This window comes from Microtus ochrogaster, unplaced genomic scaffold (genome assembly GCF_000317375.1).
Source record: "Microtus ochrogaster isolate Prairie Vole_2 unplaced genomic scaffold, MicOch1.0 UNK31, whole genome shotgun sequence".
Lineage (NCBI taxonomy): Eukaryota > Metazoa > Chordata > Mammalia > Rodentia > Cricetidae > Microtus > Microtus ochrogaster.
Genome location: NW_004949129.1, coordinates 8,774 through 25,599, shown reverse-complemented (window position 1 = coordinate 25,599; position 16,826 = coordinate 8,774). Strand labels below are relative to the sequence as shown.

The 16,826-nt window shown below is 54.2% G+C and overlaps 2 protein-coding genes across 3 annotated transcripts; one reads left to right on the top strand and one right to left on the bottom strand.

Annotated features, from left to right (window-relative positions):
• Positions 1-409: 409 nt before the first annotated feature.
• Positions 410-7,163, bottom strand: P3h4 (prolyl 3-hydroxylase family member 4 (non-enzymatic)). 2 transcript variants are annotated; one of them, XM_005368201.2, is made up of 8 exons: positions 6,506-7,163; positions 6,257-6,409; positions 5,965-6,136; positions 4,112-4,240; positions 3,055-3,200; positions 2,431-2,514; positions 656-812; positions 410-445 (listed from the first exon to the last, which is right to left on the bottom strand). In XM_005368201.2, exons 1-8 carry the CDS (start codon positions 6,983-6,985, stop codon positions 423-425), a joined length of 1,344 nt encoding a protein of 447 aa, XP_005368258.1. In that variant the 5' UTR covers positions 6,986-7,163; the 3' UTR covers positions 410-422. The 2 variants fall into 2 exon arrangements, with proteins under 2 accessions (XP_005368258.1, XP_026645615.1); XM_026789814.1 differs by lacking the exon at positions 6,257-6,409.
• Positions 7,164-7,966: 803 nt separating this feature from the next.
• Fkbp10 (FK506 binding protein 10) lies at positions 7,967-16,299 on the top strand. Its single transcript, XM_005368198.2, has 10 exons — positions 7,967-8,260; positions 12,026-12,171; positions 12,471-12,660; positions 12,773-12,918; positions 13,214-13,403; positions 13,503-13,648; positions 14,157-14,349; positions 14,616-14,758; positions 14,953-15,116; positions 15,431-16,299. Exons 1-10 carry the CDS (start codon positions 8,019-8,021, stop codon positions 15,614-15,616), a joined length of 1,746 nt encoding a protein of 581 aa, XP_005368255.1. The 5' UTR covers positions 7,967-8,018; the 3' UTR covers positions 15,617-16,299.
• Positions 16,300-16,826: the final 527 nt, after the last annotated feature.

Sequence of the window (16,826 nt, the reverse complement as noted above, 5' to 3'; positions counted from 1 at the left end):
GTCTCTCAACTGCTGGGATTAAAGGCGTGCAACACTGCACTCAGCTATTTTTGTTTTGAAACAAGATCTCATCATGTAGCCTGAGCTGGCCTGCATCTCACTATATAGTCGAGGCTGGCCTGGAACTGAGATCTGCCTGTTTCTGCCCTTTTGGGTGCTGTTGTCAAAGGCATGTACCATCACACCAGGTCACTTTATGTTTTAATAAATAGTTCTTGCTCCTGGCCCGGTATCCTGAGTTTGAGGGGAGCACCATGCCACTGCTCTTTTTTCTTTTCTTTTTGGTTTTTCGAGACAGGGTTTGTCCATGTAGGCCTGGCTGTCCTGGAACTCTCTTTGTAGACCAGCCTGGCCTCAAACCCACAGAGGTCGGCCTGCCTCTGCCTCCCGAGTGCCGGGATTAAAGCTGTGCACCACCACTCTTAAGCCAGTTCAGGCTCTGGCTCTGAAAAGGAAGGAAAGAGCAAGGAGTTAGTTGTGCCCACTCCAACAGGTGTCTGAGGACTGACCTAGCAGGAGGGTAGATCACTAACAGGTACAACACCCTAGAGCAGGGTGGCGGCACCCACCCACACTCCATTGGCATCATAGCCCAGGGAGAACCCCTGCCTCTAGCATCCATCCCAAAATGGATTCCTCCCAATCCATTACTGACCAGCCTCGGCCTCGTCGCCCTTGGCATCCGGCTCCTGCCACCAGTCTGCATAGAGGCCCTCCTCATAGTCGCCATCCCCTTCAAACTCGGCATCGGATGGGAGATCTTCTGTCTCCTCCACTTTATCTGGGGGTGACTCTGTCTCCTCCAGTTCCATCTAGAGCATCCCAGGGTGGTGGGAAAGAAACTGAGTCACAGCAGGCCCACATCGATATAGGCTCCCCTTCAGATCAGAACCCTCCCAACCCCATCTTTCAGAACCCCCGCCACCACACTTTGGTGGGTTTCCTGGTGTTATCCTGAGAGGAGGTGAACAGGCAGGCCTGAAACCTTCTCCCCAGTGCCAGCATCTAACATGAGAGCAATGTCAGGATTTGTCCTGCTCAGTCCCATTCTGACACTGCTTCCCCGACTGACACTTGGGGCTCCACCAGCAGAGGCGGGGTGCTAGCATCATCGCGGCTTGCACCACAGCCCCACCTTCGGGCCCACACCCAGTGAGAACACTGCTAGTCTGTGCACTTTGTCTCCTGGCTCTACTCCCCTGCCAGTAATGCCTTTGCAACCCTGATGGATGGGCCTGTGGATTCTGCCAAAGCCACATGTCCACTCCAGGCTGAGGCCTTCATGTATCACCCTGGCCGGTACCCACGCTGGCCTCTGCAGCTGCACAGTCTATGCCTCCCTCAAGAGAACCTCTGGGAGACAGGCCGCTCCTCTCAGCCACTCACTGCAACCCAAGCCTGACGTCTGGCAAACAGCAGACCAAAAGCGACAGCCATCGAAACTGCTATGCGTCCTGAGCATCTGCTGAGTGCCAGGTGCATACGTGGCGCTTTAAATAATCTCACTTAATTGTTACCACAATAAAAGTCAAAGGGCATGCATGCTCCTCAGCTGATGGGTGAAGATGCAGGAGTTTGCTAAGTTACTTAAGATTGATGCTAAGGCCGGGCGGTGGTGGCGCACGCCTTTAATCCCAGCACTAGGGAGGCAGAGGCAGGCGGATCTCTGTGAGTTCGAGACCAGCCTGGTCTACAAGAGCTAGTTCCAGGACAGGCTCCAAAACCACAGAGAAACCCTGTCTCGAAAAAACAAAAAAAAAAAGACTGATGCTAAGGCCACCCGGCTGGTAAAGGACAGAGATGGGATGAATAGCACCTAAGCCAGGCACGTGTCACAATGCAGACCCCGTTCCTGAGTTCACTGAATGTGGGGTACAGTGGATGTACCGAGGGGATGAATAAATAAGCTGCACAGCAACCACCCCCCCCCCGAGAAACCCAAGCCGCCAAACCCTCACCCTGAACTGGGGCATACTATGGCTCTTCCCAGCATCATTCACGGGCTCAGACTCGGTTCCTGAGAATGGGCATAATGCCAGGAGCTGTAGCAGAGCTGGGGATAATCCAGTCCCCTATCCTGGGATGCAGCTGTCAAGGAGGCCACATGGCCTTGGTGAGATGGATAAGCAGTATGAGTAACTCCAGGTTTCAGGCCAGGTAGCCATGTAGGTGACGGGGGGGGGGGGGAACAGTATAAGCCCAGAAGAAAGCCAGGACATCCAGCAAGGATCCCTAGAGGAGCTACAATTTGAGCTGGGCCCAGGAGGGATAGGCCTGGGACAGGCAGAGAAAGAGCCGCTGGAAGGGAGGTACAGATGGGGGACAGGAAACTCCTGCTTCACAACAGTTGGGTTTGCCACACGCAGTGACCTCAGGAGAGAGCCTAGCGTGTCCCCATCATGGTCCAGCCTCTCCTGGCAAGCCACTCACCTCATCATCCGACTGAAGGTACATGTGTGCGAAGTCCAGCAACTCCCGGAGCTCAGAGGTCTGGTTGTGGTAGAGCAAGGCCTCCTGGGAGGTGGGAAAGGAGGACAGAGTGAGGTGGACCCTGCTGCCACAGGGCAGAAAGACAGGGCTCAGGGCTGGGGAAACGGATCATCTCATGGCATACTCCTAGTTCCTTGGAACACTGGATAAAGAAGGATCCTGAGGATCCCAGGAGGGAGAGCACTTCAATCCAGCAGTAATGTCTGCCACAGGCATGGAAAGTGGGGACTGGGGACAGCACCATGGGGCTCATATCTGCCAGCCTTGCCCTAAACTCCCAAGGGCTTTTCTCATTGGTTCAGGCTAACAGGCTCCTGGGAGGAAAGGCTCAAAGGACAGCACTGAGGTGCAAGCGGGCATGCGCGGACACCCATTTGTATTTCCCACATCCCAGACACTATGCTGAAGTCTAGACTCTACCCACAACCCACCTCCACTATTTCCCCTTCCTCTCCAGCCTTCCAAGGAAGGCAAGAGGTTTTTCTGTATTTTCAGTTTATTTTTTTCTAAACTAAACCACAAAACTGCACATCAGGCCAGTTCCCCACAACAAGCAGTTCCCACCTCCCGGGGCTGGAAGTCCTCCTCTTCAAGGCCCCAGCGAGCCCGGTGGAAGCGGTAATACACCAGGTTCTGCTGCATGACACTGTCCTTGGGGTCAAAGAGCATGTAGCTAGCAGCACTGCGGGCGGCCTGGCGCACGTCATTCACTGCAGGCAGGAAAAAATAAAGGGGCGACCCTGACGTTTCCCTGTAAAGGCGATCCACTCGCCCCGTCTCACTTCCCACCTTTCCACCTAGCCTGTTGTCTTTACCCCCAGACACCTCCCAGAATATCGGCTGGCTCCTCACCCCGCCCAATCCAACAGGCCCCGGGTGTGGCCCTCCTACCAGGCAAGGGTGAGTCACTGACACCTCAATCATTGTCACTGCGGTTTACAGACAAGGGATTGGAGGCACAGAGAGACGAGATAAACTGCTTGTACCTCCATCTTTGTCACTGCGGTTTAGAGACAAAGGCTTGGAGGCGCAGAGACGAGATAAACTTCTGGTGCTGATACTGCTGATGAGTGACAGCAGCTGCAGACTCAGAAGAGGTCCTTACAGCTCTCTGTCACAACCCTCAGAAGGAGCCGAGTGCTCCCTGATCTCAGCCCCTCCGCTCACAGCTCTAGGCCCTGAAGCGTGTGTCCCTGAGTTATAGGAACCCTGGACTGGCCCACTCCAGCCCCAGCTGATGGCACAACCTCCTGGGACTCCCTAGTCACGGGGCTAATGGTCTCTTGCCCTTCAGAAACCTCAGTTTAACCTGAAGAATGGGTCCAGGAACGCCACTGGTGTGGTGATGCTGAGAGGAGAGAGAAGGGCTACATAAAGCCTGAAGTGCCGAGCAGGGTCGCTAACCTTGTCTACCAGAGGGCCTCTCATTCTTCCTTGAGGCCTCACCTTCCCCATATGCCCTGCCTGGGTTCTGCTCATGTCTCCACCACCCCTAGCCTTTCATCCCCTCCCCAGAGTCTTCAGTCTGAGAGACACCTCCCCACATCTCTGGCAGACCCCATGTACTGCCCTTTCCCACACCCCCTTGTCCCCCTTCACCCAGCCCAGTCAGGAAGCTCACGTTTGTAGTAGGCAAACTGTAGGTAGTGATACATGGTGGCCACAAACTTGTCCACAAAGTAGCCACCTACGTTGGGGATGAGGTTGGTTTCACAGTCCACCTTGCACTGTAGGGACTCTGCAAAGAGATCTGGGAAGGGATGCAGAAGTCAGGAACACAGTGTGCTAATCCTGACCCCCTGTGGAGACCAAGATCTACCCACTGGTGCCCGCTTTCCTGTGCAAGAGGTACATCCTTGTCAAGATCTCATGGATTAACATGTATGAAATGCTTGGCATACAGTACATGATGCAAGCTGAGAAGCACTTGCTATGCCCCCAGCCCTGTAACTTAACCCCTATCTGACACCAGAGGGAAGCCTGGGAGAAGAGCAGGTGAGCTTCAGACAAGACTGAGACCATATAGGATAATGTATGTCTGTGTGAGGGGGTTGGATCCTAAAGTTAAGACAGTTGTGAGCTGCCATGTGGTTGTTCGGAATTAAACCCAGGTCCTCTGGAAGAGTAGCCAGTGCTCTTAGCTGATGAGCCATCTCGCCAGTCCCCACCTTTACCCCCTTTGAGGGGCCTTGTAGGTTAGGGGATCCAAAGACTCATTGTGATTTTGCCCACAACTGTTTTCTGCACACACCTGTCTGGTGCCAGTTCTGAATCTTTGTTTGTTTATTTTTAAAGTTTTTGTTTAGAAACAGGGTCTCACTATGTAGCGCTTGCTGTTCTGGAAGTCACTATGTAGATCAGTGTTATAGAATATTACTTTAACTATGTAAAGATGTGTTATATTGTTTATGTCACAGAATATTACTTTATGTAAAGGTGTGCTACATTTGTTTGCTCCTTCCTTCCTTCCTTGTAGACCAGGGTGGCCTTAAACTCACAGAGATCTGCCTGCCTCTGCCTCCCGAGTGCTGAGATTAAAGATGTGCGCCACCACTGCCTGGCACATTTGTTTATTTGAGATGTGTTGCTATTTTACCTTGCTTGCCTAAAGCACCTGATTGGTTAATCAAAAGCTGAACAGCCAATAGCTAGGTAGTAAAGGAACAGGCGGGGCTATCAGGCCGAGAGAATAAGTAGGAGGAGAAAACAAGAGAGGAGAGAATTAAGCAGAAAGTGAGGCCAACACTCAGGGCCAGACAACCAGGCAGCCCCCAGGCAGCCAGACACAGAGTAGAACACACAGAATGAAAGAAAGGTTCAAAGTCCCAAGGCAAAACGTAGATGAAAAGAGACAGGTTAATTTAAGTTATAAGAGCTAGTAGGACAAGCATAAGATAAGGCTGAGCATTCATAACTAATAAGTCTCCATGTCATGATCTGGGAGTTGGTTGGTGGTCCAAAGACCAGACTGGCCTTGAACTCAGAGATCCACCTACCTGGTTTCTCCCAAGTGCTGGTATTAAAGTCATGGGACACCAGCCCCCCATCCTCCCTTTTTTATTAAAGATTTATTTATTAAGCATCCAATGTTCTGCTGGCAAGGAAGGCACCAGGTCTCATTACAGATGGTTGTGAGCCACCATGTGGTTGCTGGGAATTGAACTCGGGATCTCTGGAAGAGCAGCCAGTGCTCTTACCCTCTGAGCCATCTCTCCAGCCACCCCCCCCCTTTGAGACAAGATTTTTCTATATAGCCCTAACTGTCCCATAATCTGCTATGGATACCAGCATTTCTCTCATCAGACTGGAGACAGAAAAGACCTAACTCATGTGTAACTTCCGAGCACTTTGCTATATCTGCTGAATGCTATTGCAGGTCGTAGCCCTGTGTTAGGAGGCCTTAGGAGGCCTGAGAAGCAGTCAGGGGCCCTGTTGGGGAAGACTACCCACGATGGTGGTCTGAATGGGAGATACCTGCTATGGCTGGGTAGAAGTCCTTGAAGTCTACCTGCTCATGGGCCCCCTCACAGCCAGCTAGACACCGAGCAAAGACGGTCATGTACTCAGCCAGGGCCCGCTCCATGTCTTCTGTGCTGCTGCGGAAGTCTCCGCTGTTGTAGAGCTTCACAGCCCGGAGGAACACAGCCTGTAAGGAGAAGTCAAGGGAACCCCGACGGCTAGTAAGGTGTGTGTTGTGTGTGTATGTGTGTATGGGGGAGGTAGGAAGGGGCGCAAAGGCCAGCCAACCCTCCCACTCTCTCCACACCTCGTAGGGCTGGGCCTCTAGGTCCGTAAGGGACTCATCTCCGATATCCAGCATCCCCCTGTAGTAGTTGAGATACTTGGCGGTCAGCTCGTGCTTGGGGTTCCTCTGGAGGAAGGTGTAGGCCGCAGCCACCGCCTTCTCCAGTCGGTTCGCCTGGTGGGGGGCGTAGGGAGTGGGTCATTGGAGCGTCGGACGCACCGCGGGCCTCACGTTCTAGGGAAACTCGACGGCGGTCCTGGCCGCGCCCACCTTGAAGTGCGCGTAGTGCAGGTACTGGTAGGGCAGGCGGCTCTGGAAGTCGCGCAGCAGTTGCCTCGGCGGGTAGGGGACCTGGAAGGCGGGCAGCGTCCGCTTGCAGCGCCGCAGGCAGGCGGCGCGCTCCAGAACGTGACCGAAGAGCCGCAGCTCGCGCGCCCAGTCCTCGCCATCGCTATCGCCGTCATCGTCCGGGCCGGGCGCCGGCCGGGGCTGCGAGGCGGTGGGGCCGCTGCAGTTGGCGTGGCAGAAGGCCTCGCTGTCGCGCAGCAGCCGGTGCAGCCGCAGCGCCGCCTCCAGGTAGCGCGCGCTCTCGCGCCAGCTCTCACCCTCATACTGCTCCAGAGCGTGGCCGTAGGCCGTGGCCAGAGGCATCAGGTCCTCCGGAGGGAAGCCTCGGAAGCTGTACTTCTCGTACTGCGCGCCCGCGCTGCCCAGCAGCAGCCACAGCAACCCCCACGCCGGGCGAGCCATGCCCGCGCCGCGCCGCGCCGCGCCCCGAGGCTCCCAGAGCAGCCGGAGGACCGACGGGCTTCAGCACCCCCACCCCCACCCCTCGGCGCTCCTCCTGGGTCTTAGCGCCGGCCCCGGGCTAGAGCAAGGAGGTTGGGACACCCGTCTCTTTCGGATGGTCAGTTGTCGCTCTAGTCCGCTACGTGGGCTGGACTTGCAACGCTTACCCCGCCCCGCCCTCTCCGCGGACCCGGGTGGGTGGGGCTATATATCACGCCCATAAAGCCCCTCCCCACCGACAGTGTCCCCCACCTTAAGTGCCACCTCTCTTTGCTTTGCCTACGCTCTGGGTAAAGCCCCAGAATCCGGTCTTTTCTCCAGAGCCCCCTTTGTACCCTCTAGGTGGCCCCACAAACACCCGCTCCGGCGTCGAGGGGCAACAACTCGTGTTAGCCCCGCACACCTGGCACTGCCACTACCAGCCTCCCTACTGAGCTCGATCCCTGCGTCTTTCTAGCGGTCTGGCTTTTGCAGGACAAAGCTGCCTTTCACCTAGAAAGCACTCTCCCCTCCCCTCCCGGGAAGAGAGCTGGAGGGGGAAGGACTGAAATATCCTTCACCTGCCACCAAAAGGGGCCTAGATTTGGGGAGCCAGGAAAGGCTAGAGATTCCGCCAACCAGCTTTAGGACCCAGAGGCTCAAGACAAAACTTTTTTTTTTCTTTTGGAAGTCCATTCTGACTTCTCGTCTTTCCCGAGCCTCCCTCTGGGCCAGGCCCGAAGTGTTTTTTTTTGGGGGCGGGGGAGGGAAACTCAGAGATCTTTGTGGCAAATTCCTGGGACTCCAGAAACTCTCAACCTGGACCCCTCCTCCTAGTCCACCACAATCATCACCCCACCCGGCCAGCTCAGTCTCCCCAGCCCCCATTCCACGTGGACCAGCCAGGGCGGGGTGGGGAGAGAGGACAGGAAGGGGGGGAGTCAGCTCTGAGGAGGGGGAAGGAGGCTGGCGACTGGCGTCCGACCTCATTGCTGGCGTCCTCGATCTGGGCACCATGTTCCTTGCGGGGTCCCCCAGCCACACCCTCCGCCGGCTCCCCGTGCTGAGCTTGCTGCTGCTTCTACAGACCTTGGAGAGGGGGCTGGGCCGTGCCAGCCCCGCCGGAGCCCCCTTGGAAGATGTGGTCATCGAGAGATACCATATCCCCAGGGCCTGTCCCCGAGAGGTGCAGATGGGGGATTTCGTGCGTTACCACTACAATGGCACTTTCGAAGATGGGAAGAAGTTTGACTCTAGGTAAGATGTTGGGCACCCCCAGCCTCACCACCACTTTTCTGGGCTTCCAGGGAATGTAGCCCCTTGTCAGCTTTGCTTTCCTGTATTCCTCCCATAACTCCTAGTCTCAAACAGCAAGCACCCCGGGAAGTGCGCCCCTAAGAATGTTCCCTGTCTTCGGTATCAAATCTTCAACTCCTGAAAGACACAGACACAGGCATACATTCCCAATCCACCAGAATACTTGGTGCTCCGGTTCCGCATTCATTTACCAGTACCTTATTTAAAGACATGAGCCGTACCCTGGTACTTAGTCTTGGGGAGAAAAGAGGCACTGCATACTACATGTGAAGCCTGGGATGGCGGTCAACCTGGGGCCACCTGCCTTTCCGCACACCCTGGCACCCTGTCTACCTCTACCTCCAGTTTTCTATGCCTTTATGTTTGGAGACTACAGAAGCAGCCTTCTCTTGAGGGACCCCAGAGCAGCCAGGGAAGGCCTTAAGCACAGTGGGAGTTATAATTTGGGGACAGGCCGTAGCTGGTGCTGTGACCAACTGTCCACGTGTTACAAGGTCTGTCATGCCACCCTGAGGACCTCCTTGCCACCTTCTCCGAGTCTTAGAACTCGGAGAAGTTCCTCCATCTTAGCTTTAGCAGCCGACACCGGACTGAGTTGCCAGCCTTGGCTTGATGGACAGGCTTTTCTATTCTGACCCAGGCCCTTGGCCAGCCAGCCAGGCAGATCCCCTTTGGTTGTGGGGGACGGAGCAGGGCTGTGTGGCAGCCTCTTTCTAGCTGTAGGTAGGGTAGACGTCAGGCCCTCTCACGTTTGAAACTCTACACCATAAAGAAGAGTCACCCTTCAGTCTCTTCTGTGAAATACACTACTCAGCCCACAAGCAATTAGCGGTCATGACCTTGTGGGGAGAGTGTATACTGGAGGAGAATACTATCTTCATAGTGTAAGACCCTGGTTCACATTCAGGCTGTGACAGAGGAGGAGGAGGAATTTTGTCTTCTTCGCATTCCTTGTCTGAAACATGGGATGGGACCAGCACCTACTTCCTAAGGGTGCAAATGAGGAAGATGAATGACAGTGGCTTCCACGGTGCCTGCAGACCCCCAGTGGGCTCAGGGCATACTGGCCTGGACTCTGGGGAGAACCATAAGCCTGATGATGTTTAACTCATAGAAATTTTGTGCACAGCATTGGCCTTTATACAGCGTTTGTAAAGGAAATAGACCAGACATTAACATTAAATCTACACTGTGAGCCAGGTGGTGGTGGCACATGCCTTTAATCCCAGCACTCGGGAGGCAAAAGTAGGCAGATCTCTGTGAGTTTGAGGCCAGCCTGGTCTACAAGAGCTAGTTCCAGGACAGGCCCTAAACCTACAGAGAGACCCTGTTTTGAAAACAAACAAAAAAACTACACTGTGGGCAAAGTGGGGAATAGAGAGAGCTTGGGAGTATCTTCCCTGGTAGGAACTTCTTTTTGTTTTGTGTTTTGAGACAGGGTTTCTTTGGGTAGCCTTGGCTGTCTAGCCACTTAGATTAGGCTGGCCTCCAAATAGAGATCCTCCTGCCTCTGCCTCCAGAATGATGGGATCAAAGGCATGTGCCCACCACAACCTGGCTTGGTGGAACTTTTTTTTAAAGATTTATTTATTATGTTCTGCCTTCATGCCAGAAGAGGGCAGCAGATCTCCTTTTAGATGGTTGTGAGCCACCATGTGGTTGCTGAACTTGAACTCAAGACCTCTGAAAGAGCAGTCAGTGTTCTTAACCTCTGAGCCATCTCTCCAGCTCATGGTGAGGACTTGTTTTGTTTTTCCAAGACAAGATTTCTCTGTATAGCCCTGGCAGTCCTGGAACTCTCTGTATAGATCCAGTTGACCTCCAACTCAGAGATTTGCCTGCCTCTGCCTCCCAAGTACTGGGATTAAAGGCATGCACCACCACCGCCTGGCTGGGTCCAGTTTTTAAATGTTGAAATTAGAAAACTTTTCAGCTCTTAGCTACCTTAAACCAAAATAGAATCTCCTGGGGCTGGAGAGATGGCTCAGTAGCTAAGAGCACTTGTTCTTGCAGAGAACCTGGGTTTGGTTCCCTGAACTCTAAGGTGGCTCATAACCATCTGTAACTCCAGTGGGATCTCTGACCTCCATAGATACCAGACAGGACATATACATGGTGCACAGGCACACAGACAACACACTCAAATACATCAAATAAATCTAAACAAATTAATATCCCATTTTGGGGGCCGAGAGTAGTAGAGTGCTTGCCTAGCATGAGCGAAGCCCTGGGATCCCCAGAACCATGTGAACGGGATATGGTGGCGTACATCTGTAATTCCAGCTTTCAGGAGGCAAAGACACGAAGACCAGAAGCTCAAGGTCATCCTTGACTACAGAGAGAGTTCCAGACCAGCCAGGACTACAAATGACACCTGTCTCAAAGAGCAGGGGTGGGGGTAACTGGAGAGATGGCTCAATAGTTAAGGGCACTCACTGTACAATCATCGCAAGGATTAGCACCCATATGAGAAACTGAATGTCGTGTGCATACCTAGGGTCACGGAGAGACCCTCGAAAGAGTAGCCATAGGGTGATAGATAAGGACACCCAGTGCCCTTTGGGGGCCTCTGCATTGGCGCACACACAGACATACATACATCATCAAATCTCTCTTTAAAGAAAAGAACTCTCTCTTTACTTGTGAAAGCAAATTCAAGCCAGAGTAAGTTTAGAATGGGCTTTCTTCCAAGGAAGGCTGCTTTTTATCTCACCTCTGGCCACTTCTGCTTTCTGTTCCTTGGAGAATGGGTGCTTAGTAGCAGAAACTAGGAGCTGTGACCTTAGGTGGGGTAATGAGTCAGGTCTCTTTTTCTTTTACAAAACAAAACCAAAAGCTGGGCATGTTGGCGCAGGCCTTTAATCCAGGCACTTGGGGAGGCAGAGGCAGGCGGACCTCTGAGTTCAAGGCCAGCCTAGTCTACAAAGGGAGTTCCAGGACAGCCAGGGCTACACAGAAAAACACTGTCTCAAAAGCCAAAGAATAAGAACAGCTGGAATATAGCTCAGCAGTGGGATGCTTGCCTGACATGTGAGGCCCTAGATTTTGTTCCCAGTATCAGAAAAAGAAAACCTGAAAACAATAATGCCCTCATGGGGAGAAAATTTGGTGAAGAAACGAAAAAACTAAAAAACTAAGGTAAAGTACCAAGCACTTAATTTGACACATTGTAAGTGCTCAACAAATACTCCTTTGTCCTCTGAGCTGCTATCAGAAGGAGCAGTAAGTAACAAGCAGGCTTATCTGCTCCACCCCACCCTCCTTTCAGGGGAGTAAAAGCTTCTGGCCTTCTCTGGGACTTCTCTCTTGTAACAGCCTGTTCTTGGTGATGATGATGATGATGACAGTTTTGCTATGTAGCCCTGACTGTCCTGGAACTCCTTATTTGGGCCACGCTGGCCTTGAACTCACCAAGATCATCTGCTTCTGCTTCCAAGGTGCTGGGGTTAAAAGTGCGCGCCCGCACCTATCCCACCTGTTACCCCAAGAGGGACAGAAGGGCTAGCCCAGGAGAGAGACTTGGAGAGGAGGGACAATCCCACCTGTTACCCCAAGAGGGACAGAAGGGCTAGCCCAGGAGAGAGACTTGGAGAGGAGGCGAAGTGAGGCGTGTGTGTGCCTGCACCATGTCCTGTGTATATGAGACTGTGGGCGGAGGGTATCGTGTGGCTCCGTGCATGATCATCTGTCCCTTTACTCCCCCAGTTATGACCGCAACACCCTGGTGGCCATCGTTGTGGGTGTAGGCCGCCTCATCACTGGCATGGACAGAGGTCTCATGGGCATGTGTGTCAACGAGCGCCGCCGCCTCGTTGTGCCTCCCCACCTGGGCTACGGCAGCATTGGTGTGGGTAAGGAGGTCAGGAGATGGGAGATGGGGGCAGGAGGCATCTAGAATGCGAAAACTCAGAGGGGCTGAGTGAGCTGGCCAAGGCCACACTGCAGGCAGTCTGATTGGGAGGGAATACGGCCATCGTTTCACTTTGGGATGATCGGAGCAGGATGCAGAGCCCTGAGTGTGGTCACAGCTTGCCCAGGAAGGATGGTAGCTGGTACAGCAGATGGTGTAGGTGAACTGAGGAGTGTACCTCTCACGCCTCCACCTGGGCTGGCGACTTCTGTAAACTTGGCCTTCGCTGCTTCCCCGCAGCGGGCCTCATTCCCCCTGACGCCACCCTCTATTTTGACGTGGTCCTGCTGGATGTGTGGAACAAGGCGGACACGGTGCAAGTGACCATCCTCCTGCGGCCCCCTCAGTGCCCCCGAATGGTGCAGAACAGCGACTTTGTGCGCTACCACTACAACGGCACCCTGCTCGATGGCACCGCCTTTGACAACAGGTAGAACCTGGGGGGAGTCCTAAAGGCTGGGACCTGTGAGCAAGAGAAGGGAGCCCTGGTCCGCTCTGCCTCCCTCGCCTCCAGCCACGGGGTCTCTGTCTGTTCTCTGCAGCTACAGTCGGGGAGGCACGTACGACACCTACATCGGCTCGGGTTGGCTGATAAAAGGCATGGACCAAGGACTGCTGGGCATGTGTCCTGGAGAGAAAAGAAAGATCATTATTCCTCCCTTCCTGGCTTACGGGGAGAAAGGCTACGGTAAGGCAAGGACACGGGAGTTAAAACTAGGGCTCTATCTACATAGAGGTGTTCAGATTGTGTACTGTCCAAGGACATCCGGCCAGGGGGGCGAGTGGAGACAAGGTCTCCCTCCCTAGACAGAATTGCTTTATTCTGATTCACACAAAGGCTAGTTATGGGTTGGTGGATAGCTCTGGGGACAACGGAAGGAGGAGGACATAGGAGCACTGAGTAGGTCTTCTTTGCGTGAGACCCCTTACTGAGCCTGGGTTTGCTCCCCGCTTGTATGGTTCAAGCCCTGTGCCCTCCCCAGGGACTGTGATACCCCCGCAGGCCTCCCTGGTCTTCAATGTCCTGCTGATTGATGTCCACAACCCAAAGGACACAGTCCAGCTGGAGACGCTGGAGCTGCCCCAGGGCTGTGTCCGGCGAGCGGTGGCAGGGGACTTCATGCGTTACCACTACAATGGCTCTTTAATGGATGGTACCCTCTTTGATTCCAGGTCAGAAGGTGTCCTGAGGTGGGAGGGTGGGGGCTTAGGGGTACTCTGAAGGGCTGGGGCCCCTTTGACTCCCTCCCCTCCCCTTCCCCTCTATTGCAGCTACTCCCGCAACCACACCTACAATACCTATGTTGGGCAGGGTTACATCATCCCTGGGATGGACCAGGGGCTGCAGGGCGCATGCATAGGGGAGCGAAGGAGGATTACCGTGCCCCCTCACCTTGCCTACGGGGAGAATGGGACAGGTAGGGTTTGGTCCCCTGGCTGCCCCTCGGCTCCTCTGAAGTGTGCCCCAGGAGTGCTGTTCCTCCATTGCCCAAGCGTGTACAGCTTCTCCTTAGTCACCCGTGGGATCTCTACCATGCAGGCTTGATCCTGCTCCTCCGAGGCAGGCCTCGTTCATCATTCTGTAGTGGAGAAAGGCAGCCAACACCTACATCTGGGGACAGAGCATGGTTAAGAATGAACAGTATCACTGAGCAAAGGGGATATTAGAGATTCTGGGAGCCTCAGGCCCCTCGCTGATGTGCTGGGCACCACTCACAGGAGGGTCACTGGGAGCTTGCTTGAAAGTTGTCAGGGGGAAAAGGGTTCCCTGCCTCTCTGTCCCATCACTCCAACAGCAAGAAATAGGAAGCACTCATTCTGGAACATGTCATCTGACCTCCCTGAGACTGGGAAGGGGTGGCCAGCCTGGGCCCCATGCAGCCCTCGCCCAGAGCCCTGAGCTAACCGTGCCCCATCTGGCCTTAGGAGACAAGATCCCTGGCTCAGCCGTGCTCATCTTTGACGTGCATGTCATCGACTTCCACAACCCTGCGGATCCGGTGGAAATCAAGACACTCTTCCGGCCACCTGAGGGCTGCAATGAGACATCCAACACTGGGGACTTCATTCGCTACCATTACAACTGTTCTCTTCTGGATGGCACCAGGCTCTTCTCTTCGTGGGTTCTTGGGCAGGGCCAGGGCTAGGCAGGTGCTGGGCTCAGGTAGAGGTGAACTTCTGATAGCTGGGTCTCACAGTCTCTCAGTTCCTCCCCAAGTCCCCATTTGAGTGAGCCTCAGGGAACCATGGCTATGAAATACAGGGCTAAGGGCAGGGGAGTGGAGCTGGAGAAAGAGAATTCTCACCTCAGCGGGATGGAGAAATTGAACAAGATGAGCGCTCAGACACCCCTGCTGCTAACCTGGGGATCCACTCTCCCCACAGCTACGACTATGAAGCCCCTCAAGAGGCCACCCTTGGCAATAACAAAGTGATTGAAGGTCTGGACAGGGGCCTGCAGGGCATGTGTGTGGGAGAGAGGAGGCAGCTCATTGTGCCCCCACACCTGGCCCACGGGGAGAGTGGAGGTGAGCGACAGTGGCCTGGATCCCGCGTTAGTCCCAGATTCCCTACCCATCTCAGGTCTTGGCGGTTGGAGTGGGGGGACCAGGGAAACTTTTAGGATAGTTCCTAAACATCCCACGTCCCTTCTATGAGCCTGTGTAAGGCTCAGTGCCAGGCCTCACCGGCACCTTGTTCTCTTTTTCCTCCCTCTCTCTAGCCCGGGGTGTCCCTGGCAGTGCTGTCCTGCTATTTGAGGTGGAGCTGTTATCACGAGAGGATGGCCTGCCCACAGGTTACCTGTTTGTGTGGCATCAGGATCCTCCTGCCAGCCTGTTTGAAGACATGGATCTCAATAAAGATGGAGAGGTGCTCGCAGAAGAGGTGGGCCAGGAACTGAGTCACAGTCCTAACCTGGAAGCCAGCACGCTCAACTTGCATGGCCACTGTCACTGTTCCCCTTCTGCTGAGCTTCCAGCCTCCCTTCCCCTCCTGCACACTGCGTGCGCAGCCTGTCCTCACCCTACCTGGCCCCTAACTTACACCGCCCATCTCAGGCCTGGGTTCCCTGGGTACCAGGCCTGGGGAAACACTGTTGGACTCCACCTGGGGTCCCTTCCCAAGGCCCCACCCACAACCGTTGACACTGATCCTCACTGCCCCCTCTTGTCCTCTCTCCCTCTTGTCCCCTCCCTCAGTTCTCCTCCTTCATCAACGCTCAAGTGAATGAAGGCAAAGGACGCCTCATGCCCGGGCAAGACCCTGACAAGACCATAAGAGACATGTTTCAGAACCAGGACCGAAACCAGGATGGCAAGATCACAGCCGAGGAGCTCAAGCTGAAGTCCGACGAGGACCAGGAACGGATCCATGAGGAGCTCTGAGGGCCAGAGTCTCAGTCCTGACCTCAGACGCAAAGGTCCTTCACTGGGGGACAGTGGCCATGGAACTGGCCTGCCAACAGCCCCCCTCCCTCAGTGGGGATAACTCTGTGTGAGTCACTGGATGTCACCAGAGACTGCTGTGACCTTCCCACTGGCTGCAGCTCCCAGTCCACAGCACAGACCTCTGCATTTTTCTCTTCCCACCCTATGCCTCTTCCTTAAGGTTCTTCGCGTGATAAATCCAGTTTGGGCAGGGGGCACTGGCGTGTGGTTAGGACCATTGCTGACTCTACACACCCATACCTCCCATCCACATCACTACACTCAGCAAGGCTGAGCTCCTCGGTCCCTCCCTTTCCAAATGTGCCCTTTATTTGTACTGCCCTGCGCCATCTCCCTGTCCATGTCTGTCCCCTCTCCCTGTGTCATGGCAGCTCCCCAGGGGCATGAGTGAGGAGACCCTCCATTCTCCTGCATTAGCTCTGCCTGCTCCTCAGGAAGGGCTGGCTCCGGGCACACAGTCCTGCCACTGGGGTCAGGCCTTCTGACCTTCTCTCTCAGAGAGAGCTTTCTCTGAAGGGAAAGGCTGTGTGAGAGGAAGCCTTCTTGGGTGCTACTTTGATGGGAGGTATGCAGAGTTCTGACCTCTCGAAGGCTAAACTGATCCGATCCCTTTGTGTCAATAAAAGGTTAGACTGAAGGCCTCGAGAAGTGTATGTGTGCACGTTCACATGTGTGTGGAAAGCAGAGATCGACATCTGGTGTGTTTGGCAATCTCTCTTTATCTTTTATTGTTAATTGGGTTTTGTTTGTTTTGTTTTGTTTTTAAGATTTATGTATTTATGTATACAGTACCCTGCCTGCAGGCCAGAAGGGGGCACCAGATCTCATTACAGATGGTTGTGAACCACCATGTGGTTGCTGGGAATTGAACTCAGGAGCTCTTGGAAGAACAGTCAGTGCTCTTAACCGCTGAGCCATCTCTCCAACCCCTTTGTTTGTTTTTTGAGACAGGGTTTCTCTGTAGCTTTGGAGCCTGTCCTGGAACTAGCTCTGTAGACCAGGCTGGCCTCGAAGTCACAGAGATCTACTACCTGTGTCTGCCTCCCAAGTGCTGGGATTAAAGACATGCACCACCATATCTCTCTATCTCTCTATCTCTCTCTCTCTCTCTCTCTCTCTCTCTCTCACACACACACACACACACACA